Below are 10,614 nucleotides of genomic sequence, written 5' to 3'. Positions count from 1 at the left end.
AGAGGGGAGAGGAAAGGGAAAGGAAAGAGAGAGAGAGAGAGAGAGAAAGAGGAAAGAGAGGGAGAGGAAAGAGGCATAAAATAATTCATTTGCATTTAATTGTAATGGTTCAAAGAATGTTCGGAAAAATGTTCGGCCCTCCAGCACGTTCACTTCATCCAATCTGGCCCTCTTTGAAAAAAGTTTGGACACCCCTGCTTTAGATTATTTGAACCTTACTCCCTATCTGGGATTGTCTAGTTGTTGCACCAATACATAAAGGTTTGTTCCTCAACAATGTGTGCACCACATTCTAAGGCAGGATTCCCAGCCTGTCTCCGCTCCAGATGTGGGGACGTTGGGATTCTCAGGAATGGCAGGTGGAGGAGTGCCGGGTTGGGAAGGAAAAGGCAAGCAAATACTGCTTGGGTGTCGTCCAGCCATGTTCCATCTAACTTTGGAAAGGGCAGTCAGAATGCCCAGATAATCGCCTGTAGATCTTCTTCTGTCTTCTCTGGATTAGAAACCTGGATTGCATGTCCTTCATTGATGAGGATATCTGTGGCCTTGTAAATATTTATGAAGGCAGAAAGATAATTTAAACATCAGTTTGTATTTAAAATGTGCTTGCTGGCTGGGCTCAGTGTATCTGCTGGGCTCAGGAGCTCAAATTCTTCCGTCCTTCCACTCTTCAGCAGCATTTAGTTCATGAGCTTCAGTGGGTGGACCCTCAGGGGACCCTCATGTTCTGGCAGGAAATGCTAGAATCAGTTGCCACCTCTGCTAAAAGCATAACAAGAACGTAAGAAGCTGATTTCTGCCTTCAGTGGAGAGCATTCAAAATATGTGCCTTCCATTATGGAGTTTCTTACCCTCTCTGCAGAATCTCAGGTTGGTTCATGGACCAGGTTTCAAAACATTGGATTGTTGGGTTTTTATAAATTGGGTCTCTGGAACTTCCAAGCCAAGGAGAATTTATTCTGTGTCTTCCAGCCTTTTCCCAGAGAGACTGATATAACCAAGAGTGTTGTGGGTAACCCTCATTCGAATCTTAATTGAACTTCCCCAACCTGGCCTGGGCTCTTCTGGCTGGCAGGCCTGGAGCTGTAATTGTAACACATCTGGAAAAGAGCTGGAAAATTCTATATCAATATTAAATCTAATTTCTAAAATGGCAATAAACATAGGGCTGCTTGAACTGTATGATTAAAATTAAGTGTGGCATCGATAGACAGTTATGTAATACATTGAATTATTTTATAATATAAAAAAATCTTCTGGCTTGGAGTTCATGCTTAATATTAAGTATTCCACTGTATTGCTTATTATTGTTTGCAAGTGTTAAAAGAAAAAAACAGAAAAGGAGGGACAGATTGTACTCTAGTTGTACTGTTGAAAACAGAGCTCCCCAGAGTTCAAGCTTGGCTCCTCCTCTGTTGCAGATGGAAGAACTGGTGGGTGAGAGGCATCCTGACTCTGGCCATGATTGTCTTCTTCTTCATCATCATCTACTTGGGACCCATGGTGTTGATGATGATTGTAAGCTCTTGTTGTGTCTGAAAAGAAAATCTTGTGTTTTGGGGAGCTGGAGGGCTTTGGAGAAGTTCCATCCTCCAGATGGACCGGTGGCTTGAATCTCAGGTTAGAAGGCAATCCAGATCCATGTCCGAGAGAGAGAGAGCCAAGTGGGAGGGACCATTTGTAACTTTCCAGAATCCAAGTTCTAATCACCCTTTTGCTGTTTATTCCAAACAGGTTTTTAAAGTGCTTCAGCTTGTATTTAAAATTTCTTTTGTAAGGAGAACATTTACCCAATGCTCTCAGACTTGTCAATCCAAAGGTTTCTAAAAGCAATTAACTAAGCAATTTCCGAGGAGCAGCTGTCTGGAGCACTGGAGGGCAATCTCAAACCCTCTCCTTGTCCAGAGAGACTTTGCAAAGAGCTGGTCTGCTCGCTAGCTCTTCATTCGACCATAGACATCTTCAGTTCGCCATTTCCTCCCCAGAAATCTGGATGGTTTTTATTTATTTATTTATTTATTTGTATCCTGCCTTTATTACTTTTACAAATAATTCAAGGCGAACATACCTTACACTTTCCTCCTATTTTCCCCATGAGGTGGATTGGGCTGAGAGAGACTGATTGGCCCAAAGTCACCCAGCTTACTTTCATGCCTAAGGTGGGACTAGAACTCCCATGATTATACTGATATTATCATCAGGCTAAAAGGTTTGGCGCTAAAAGATCCCCACCCACCTATCTGAAGAAATTATTACTGCCATGAAAATGCTCTTCGGCCTGAGAGAGTGTAAAATGGAAGACCGTGTGTCTTGCAGGTGATGTGTGTCCAAATCAAATGCTTCCATGAGATCATCACCATTGGTTACAACGTGTACCATTCCTATGAGCTGCCCTGGTTCAGGACTCTGAGTTGGTAAGTGGGGGCAGCGTTGTTTGTCTGTATGGTCTGGAGAAATTCAAGGGGAGTTTTGTGTCCATTTATCTTAAGGAAGTCTCTGTGGAAAGCCTTTCCACCCTCGGGCACCCTCCTCTCCCTCCCTTGAACTGGAGCAGGGTGGAGACAGAGGTTACATGTGGAGACACTGGTAAGGCTTAATAACAGTCTGGCTATGTCCTTTTTAGGTACTTCCTGCTCTGTGTGAACTACTTCTTCTACGGCGAGACGGCGACAGATTATTTTTTCACTCTGGTCCAGAGGGAGGAGCCCTTACGCATTCTTAGCAAATATCACCGCTTCATTTCCTTTACCCTCTATTTGACAGGTGAGCAGAGCCATGGGATCTCTTGCTTGGGTTTATGGAGGAGCGTCAACGCTGCTAACATCGAATGTTCTTGCTTTGACAACATATGGAGATGCAGCCGTTTCCCTCTATTTTATGTTTTACTCTTAGAGTTAGAATTAGATGATACTGGGAGGGAGGAGGAGGAATGTGCTTGGGAGTTTAGTTAGACATAACAATACTGTATAAGGGTGGGAACCAAGGTTTTTTTTTAATAAGAGATGATAAGACATGGGATGAAGAACTGGAGGGAAAGCCAGCATTTCAAACTAATGGGAGAATGTGATTTATGACTGTTAGTTAGAGGAGGGAATTGGGCTTGGATACTATGTGCTTAGGGAGGGGAGTCAGATTTTGGCTTGGACTATGCACCTGCCGATGTGTTGCTACTTGAATAAAGATTCTTTAAGGTAAACAATGCCTCAAAGTTCTTTGAAGAGCCCACAGGGAGGCCGTGGTTCCTGAGATCGAATGGTGGTGTTGCTCCCCACGTAAGGTGTGTATCTGTGTCTTCTCTCCAACTTCACTGGGATCAGAAGTGCTGATTGGGCCTTGTCAATTCCCTTGTGGCTGAGCGGAGAGCAGGCGGAGAGCTAGCTCCCCCTAAATTCCATTTTCTTTCTTCTACTGCAGGTTTTTGCATGTTTGTGTTGAGCCTGGTCAAAAAGCATTATCGTCTTCAGTTCTACATGGTAAGATTATGTAAATGGATTCTGTGCTTTCAGAGTTAACAGCCCACCTGGGAATGGGGGGAACTGAGAGGAAGAGAGAGGTGGAAATGGACACAAAATTGGCACCCGGACACAACAACAAACCTTATGTGGAGCTTTGCAAGAGGGATAAGCACCTTGTTCTCGGGCTCTGAACTGTACATTTTGCTGAATGGTTTTTAGAAAGAAAGAATGGAGAAGCGTGCAGAAGTGGAACCTGCTGGTCCAAAGATCGGACAAGGAAGGGAAGATTATCTTAAGAGCAGCGCTGGCCTCTGTATTCAGAGATAAGGAGCACGATCGCCTGTCTTCTCCTCACTTGCCTTGCTAAAAGCTGTCCTTACAATTTGTCCCAAAAGGAAACATCATTCTCTGTAGAGAGGTTGCCCCCCAAAATATCAGATCCTTAGCTGGGGCAAGTTTAAAAGATGCTTAATGAAGAAAGTCCGTCATCCAGAGGATGAACTGGGGAGCCTCTCACATTAATTGTAATTAATGACCCAGCAGCACACCGGCAGGAAAAGTCTTTCAATCTCCTTGAAGACTCCATTTCTTTGGCCGTTGTCTTACAAACTAAGGGCATACAAATGAGACCAGAATTTCTGTTGCTAACCAGGACAGTTGTTAAGTGAGTCACGCCTTATTTTATAAGCTTTTGTGTCACTTCAGTTAAGTGAATCCTACTCCTTCCGTTGATTTTGTTGGAAGCCAGCTGGGATGAAAGCACACGGCAATCAGATGATCCCGGGATACTGCAGCCATTATATAATGCCAGTTGCCAAGCACCCAAATTTTGATCATGTGATCATGGGGATGCTATTACAGTCCTAAGTAGGAGGACCAGTTGTAAGTCACTCTGTTTAGTGGTGTTGTAACTTTGAACGGTCACTAAAAGAACAGTTGTAAGTTGAAGACTACTGTATCTTTCTGGTTTTGCTCACAAATACTACAAAAGCATGGAAAAAAGAAACTCCAGTGGGAGTTTGGCTATACCCACCATCTCTCTCTCCCCCTCTTTTTCCCCTTTTTCATACCTATGTGCAGATATATATGTATATATATATAGATATATAGGCGTGTGTATTCTCAGCATTTTGGCTTGTCTCTGAGAAATGTTTTCCTCTCCAAACTGGACTGCATGTTCTCTCTTTCTAGTTTGGCTGGACCCATGTGACTTTGCTAATAATTGTTACCCAGTCGCACCTCATCATTCACAACCTATTTGAAGGAATGATCTGGTGAGTCAGCGCAGCGGGCGGGGTACGATATCCCCTTTGCTGGGGAGGATGGGCTTGGCGGCAGCATCCCGTAGAGAGACCTTGTGCATGTAGCTGCTGCGTGATGGGTCCTACGGAGAGGAAGGGCTTCATGGTCTCTGGCTCGAGGGGGGGAAGGTTTAATGGGCCGGGGTCTCTAGGGTGCTTCCAGTCTCCACAAAGCAAAAGACCCCGTTTGGTCCCAAAGCTTCTCTAGGCGGCTGCGCCTGGCTGCGTGTGCTCTTACTAACAATCGGGGAATGGCCCCTTTGGGGTTTGGAGCGGTAGCTGTTGTGCATTAAGCCACAAGCACATTTGCCTTGAAGTGTTTTCCAAAAGCTTTTCCCTCGCTTGAGCATGGTGTGAAAGGTGCACATCAGATCTCGGTATGCAAAGTGCTTTTGAATATTGCTCCCCCCCCCATTTGGCAGCCCAGCTCTGACCATCGGGGAGGGGGGTCAAAGCTGATGGGCATTTCTTGGTTCAGCTCTAGTGAAGGAATGGCCGTTTGGGGCTCTGGGAGGTCTTTTATCAAACCACCTAATTTAGGGGCATAGGAACCTGCAAGGCACTTTTGCAACACAGGAGCTTCCTCCAGCTGGGAGGGGCTCAACGCAGCAGGTGCAAAGATTGGGTCAGGGTATTTATTTATATAAAATAAAATATTATTATATTTTTGTAAAAGACAAATAGCATTGGGGAGATAATAGGGAGCTTCTTCCAAGGAATGGGGGGGGGGGTAAAGCTTTTTAAGGAGCCTTGCTGGCTGTTTAGGGTAGGGGTAGGCTACTTTGGCTCTTTTATGGCTCATGGACTTCAACTCCCAGAATTCCTGAGCCAGGATGGGGAAACTATGGCCCCTTCATGACTTGTGGACTTCAACTCCCAGAATTCCTGAGCCAGGATGGGGGAACTATGGCCCCTTCATGACTTGTGGACTTCAACTCCCAGAATTCCTGAGCCAGCATGGCTCAGCTTGGAAACCTCTCCCTTTCCCCTCAGCATGGCTGGCTCAGGAATTCTGGGAGTTGAAGTCCACAAGTCATAAAAGAACCAAGGTTGCCTAGCCCTGGTTTAGGGCAAATGCTCCCTCTGTCTAAAACCGCCTTCCCTGGCCTGATATCCTCCAGAGGGGTAGAGCTTTTCAGTTTCCCAACCAGCATCGTCCAAGCGAACAGCCCTCTCAGTTGGCAGTTTTATTATCTGACTATTGTTGAAGCAAATTCTCCCTTCTCTTTTACCCGCCTTGGATCCTGTTTTAGGTTTATTGTCCCAATTTCCTGTGTCATCTGCAATGACATCATGGCGTACATGTTTGGATTCTTCTTTGGACGCACCCCGCTGATTAAGGTCTGTTCATATCTGGGGTGCCTGGAACATCTGCAGGAGGCAGCCTTGGGCTTCAGTTAAGGCCAAAGTCACCCATGATCCACTCCCAACTGATGGGATAGCATAAAAATTCAGAATAACAGAGTTTGAGGTCTTCTAGTCCAACCTCCTGCTCAAGCAGGAAATCCTATACCACTTCAGACAAATGGCTGTCCGATCTCTTCTTGAAAACTTCCAGTGATGAAGCACCCACAACTTCTAGAGGCCAGAAGTTCCACTGATTAATTGTTCTCACTGTTAGGAAGTTTCTCCTTAGTTCTAGGTTGGATCTCTCCGTGATTAGGTTCCACCCATTACTTCTTGACCTGCCTTCAGGTGCTTTGGAGAATAGGTTGCCCCCCCCCTCTTCTCTGTGACAGCCCTTCAAATATTGGAAGGCTGCTCTCATGACACTCCTAGTTCTTCCCTTCTGTTTCAGTTTTGTAAATCCTGCATGTTTTGGCCTTGAGCTTCCTGCTTTCTTTCTCCCTCTTTTTCTCTTGATTGATTCATTCCTTTTTTGTTGTTTTTTTTAATCTGCAGTTGTCCCCAAAGAAAACCTGGGAAGGGTTCATCGGAGGATGCTTTGCCACCGTCGTGTTTGGCCTTTTAGTAAGTGTTTGCTTTACTTTAACAAGAACCGTGCAGTCGAGAGGGGAAAACAAAGAATTTGGACACGTCTATAATAGACAGGTCTGATCCATAGGGTGCAGAATCCACCAGGAAATTCCCAAGGAAAGGCTTATTCAAACTGGAAAAGATGTGAGCAAACAACACGTTTTTTTTAATTAGGACAGTTTGAACACTAAGAGAGACTACAGGAACTGTGTATGTTCCTTCATGAGAACAATGAGGAAGGATAAAATAGGTTTCTTGTTCTCCATTGTTCCAGAATAACAGATTTAAGTCTCCGGCAGTTCAATTCCAGTTTCAGTGTTTGAAAAATCCTGATTGAAATGATTGATAACAGGGACTGCTGGAATTGCTGTTGCTAAGTGATTCAGCCACGTGACAGTGTGCCTTACAACCATGTGAAGTCTAGTGACGGAAATCCCATCCCAATTACCCTAGTTAACTGAAACTATTTGTAGTTAAGCCTTGAAAAAATTATTATCCCTTCTGGCTTCCGTGTATATGAGTTTGATCTGTGTTTATGTACCATGGCAGAAATTAACTCTTTGATGCTTCTGTTCTTCCATCAATCACAACCAAGCTATCATACTTGATGTCCGGATACAGATGTTTTACCTGTCCAGTTGAATTCAACAACGACACCAACAGCTTCACTGTGGACTGTCAGCCTTCGGAGCTTTTCCAGCTGCACGAATATAACATCCCACTGGTGCTTCAGTCTGTGATTGGCTGGGTAGGAACTCCGCTCGCCCTGTCAGTGTTGCAAAATTGCTAAAATGTGTGTTCTTTTTCACAAGCTATATGGGTGGGGGGGATTATGGCCATCATATTGTATTTCTGGGGTGGAGTAAGGGGTGAAATTGGTATTATTTCCATTCCTCCCCCCACCCCGCCGTCTTTAACCCTGGCCTCATGCCCTTAGCAGGTAGAAGAAGGAATTGTGGCTATAATTCAAGGTTGCCCACCATGGTTGTGTTCCAGAAACTGAAATTAGCTTGTGATGGTGCCAAAATAAGATTCAGTCCATCAGTGTCTCACTGTCGACCTCCAAGGTTGGGTCAGGACGGTGCAGGGTGCCAACTCTCATTATGGTTGGAACCCAAGTACAGAGAATCAGCCAAAATTGAACTATGGGATAAATACAAACAGAGGCACTCAAGGCATCCCACAGAACCTAGGGCTGAGTTCCAGACCATATTAGATTCTTGGTTTAGTTCCTCTCATAAATAAGCCTTTGGCCTTTAATTTGACTTCAGATAACGATGGTCAAACACTGAGGGTGTGATTAATACAAACACATCTTGCAGGAGATGACCAGACTGAGCACAAGGGGGGGGGGTCAAGCACATCATCAGCCTCGAGTTCCTTCGTGCCCACAAGACATCTAAGTCCAGCCCACTTTGAATTCCATCGGTTCTTATTTACTGCCAATTTGCTCTGGCCTTTAGTAGTTCACATTCTTGTAGAGAGCTTAAGCTTGCAATAAACCTATATATTTATTTGAACTGTCTGGACTTCCGATTTTCCCACGCTTGACACTCCTGTGGGAAGTTCATGAGGCCCTGTGGGCAAAACAGGAGCTCATCTTAGTGAACCAATAAACTGGCTTGAAAGCTGAGCCCCGAGGAGCAAGGTGGCCAGCGTCCCTCCTCTGCCTTCCTTGCAGGTGGTGAGGCCTGCCTCTGACCGGGCCCATTTTCCTTATCTCCCTCTCCTTCCTGCAGAAGACTGTCCGGATGTATCCCTTCCAGATCCACAGCATTGCCCTCTCCACTTTTGCATCCCTGATTGGACCTTTTGGGGGCTTCTTCGCCAGTGGCTTCAAAAGAGCGTTCAAAATCAAGGTAGGTCCCAGCTGGGCAGCAGTAGCAGCAACGTCCCAGCGGTTGTAAACCCTTTGTAGAAAAAGGTCTGATCAAATTCTTCTGTTGCGTTTCTTGGAAGAGACGATGTTTTATTAATTGATTAAATTGATGTCTCATCTCTATGGTGCACAATCACCATCCTGCTCCCTTCTCAACAGCAACCCTTAGAGGTGGGTGGGCAAAGAGAGGGACTGACCCAAGACATCCAGCCAGCTTCTTGAGCCTAAAGAAGGAGTAGGAATCACAGTTCTTCTCGTTTCTAATTGGGAATCCTTGTTTAACAACCACAATCGGGGACAGCAACTTAGTAAGCAGTTGCTAAGTGAAGCTGGGCTGCTTACTTCAGTTTTGCTGTGCTTTACCCCCCTGTGAAGCTGAGTAAGGAGTATAGCTAGATAATAGTCCTGGATCAGGAATGCTTTATTTTGCATTCTTGCACTTGGTGGGGGGGATGGGGGGGACTGGATGTCCTCAAGTACCCCTTCCAACTCTAGCTTTCAGTGATATAAGTTCCAAAGCTGCTAGTGTTCAGTTTTTTTCTAGTTGGATTAAATATTGGAATTCCTGAAGGCTCAATAAAACATTTTCTTTTAATTGGCAGGACTTTGCCAACACCATCCCCGGGCACGGGGGCATCATGGATCGATTTGACTGCCAGTACTTGATGGCCACCTTTGTCAATGTGTACATCGCCAGCTTTATCAGGTAATGGTTGTGAAGTTAAACACCACACACAACTCCTGTTTCGCAGAGTTCGAAGTGAGCTGCACAAGGATTCGTTTGAAAGGGAAGCAAGGGGAACGAGCCTCCCACCATTCTTGTAGAAACAGTCTATCTGACCCACCCCCATTCTTGTTTTCTTCTTTCCAGGGGCCCCAATCCCAGCAAGCTGATCCAGCAGCTCTTGACGCTGCGGCCCGATCAACAGCTGAACATCTTCAATACGCTAAAGGCTCACCTGGTCGACAAGGGAGTGATTCCCAGTTCCGAGGACGCATAGACAGCTCGGCCGCTGGGCGGTGACTGAATAAGGGCGAGCACACCCCCACCCCGCCACTCCCCGCCATAGGATCCCTGCCCACCCATCCACCTTGCCTGGTCTAGCACAATAACCAAGCCGAGCCTCTCTCGCTTTCTCCTTCCTTCCACATCAAAGGGGACGTGTCGATGGCTTGGGGGGGGGGACAGTTCGTCTGTGTCCAAGCAGACAGGAGAGGGGGCTTCGCTCGGAAGAAATTGGGGCGCAAAGGAACCGACTTGGCTGAGTGTTTTAGAATGCAGCCTTCCCTTCAGAGCTGTGCTTGGGGGTTTTCTCCTCCTGGGGGTGGGTGGGGGTCTCATTTTGTTTTTTCCCCATAACCCGTCCTGCCCCTCTCCCTACCTCCCCCAGTCTGCAAAGCCGGAAACGCTGGGGAAATCTGTTTTAAAGTAGACGGAGGCTTCTGGTGGTGTCTATATAAGGAAAGGCGTGGCAGGAAGGAAGTGAGCTGGCAGATGTAGGGGCAGAATTTGGGTGCATATTGATCAAGGTGAAAATAACTATGCTGGCCAGAAGGCAGCTACAGTGGGGATCCCCCTGAGCAGAACCAGGACTCTTGCCATGGTTGGCATCCATCTTACTCAGCTCCAGAAAAACTTGTTTGATTTGGGGAGGGGGGGGGTTTCTAATAAATGGAGAGGTGCTCTCCCCACCTCCACTCACAGCGTGGCCTGATACCAAAATGCAGCAGAAAAATAAGTACAGGAAGCGAAGAGAGTGTCGTAGTTTACCCTTTCAAAAAGGCTCTGGCTAAAGTCGTCTGAAAGCAGGGCTTAGACCAAACAGATGTAAGTTCACACATGCAGATGAACCCTTTGAACTGAATCTTGTCCTTGATAAGGAAGATAGGTTACATTATCTGTTCTGCCCAGGCTGCTTTGCGTGCAACCATCAACACCCTCGTTGTGCTCTGGGGCTGGAAGTATCGTTAGGCAAGGGAGCTAACAAGGATTTCGACAGCG

The 10,614-nt window shown here is 46.0% G+C and overlaps 1 protein-coding gene across 1 annotated transcript in view; it reads left to right on the top strand.

The window, feature by feature from the left end:
* CDS2 (CDP-diacylglycerol synthase 2) overlaps positions 1-9,613 on the top strand; it is a 16,070-nt gene extending 6,457 nt beyond the window's left edge. The window contains exons 3-13 of the mRNA XM_015811306.1: positions 1,422-1,518; positions 2,317-2,414; positions 2,624-2,763; positions 3,415-3,473; positions 4,647-4,729; positions 6,010-6,097; positions 6,659-6,727; positions 7,329-7,481; positions 8,473-8,592; positions 9,215-9,318; positions 9,484-9,613. Coding sequence (XP_015666792.1) covers positions 1,422-1,518; positions 2,317-2,414; positions 2,624-2,763; positions 3,415-3,473; positions 4,647-4,729; positions 6,010-6,097; positions 6,659-6,727; positions 7,329-7,481; positions 8,473-8,592; positions 9,215-9,318; positions 9,484-9,613 — 1,141 coding nt within the window. The remainder of the gene's footprint in view (positions 1-1,421; positions 1,519-2,316; positions 2,415-2,623; positions 2,764-3,414; positions 3,474-4,646; positions 4,730-6,009; positions 6,098-6,658; positions 6,728-7,328; positions 7,482-8,472; positions 8,593-9,214; positions 9,319-9,483) is intronic.
* Positions 9,614-10,614: the final 1,001 nt, after the last annotated feature.

The sequence above is a fragment of the Protobothrops mucrosquamatus genome, unplaced genomic scaffold, assembly GCF_001527695.2.
Source record: "Protobothrops mucrosquamatus isolate PMUCROS unplaced genomic scaffold, P.Mucros_1.0 scaffold_50, whole genome shotgun sequence".
In the NCBI taxonomy this organism is placed as follows: domain Eukaryota; kingdom Metazoa; phylum Chordata; class Lepidosauria; order Squamata; family Viperidae; genus Protobothrops; species Protobothrops mucrosquamatus.
Note: the sequence above shows the minus strand (reverse complement) of the source record. Positions and strands in the feature narration are given on the sequence as shown.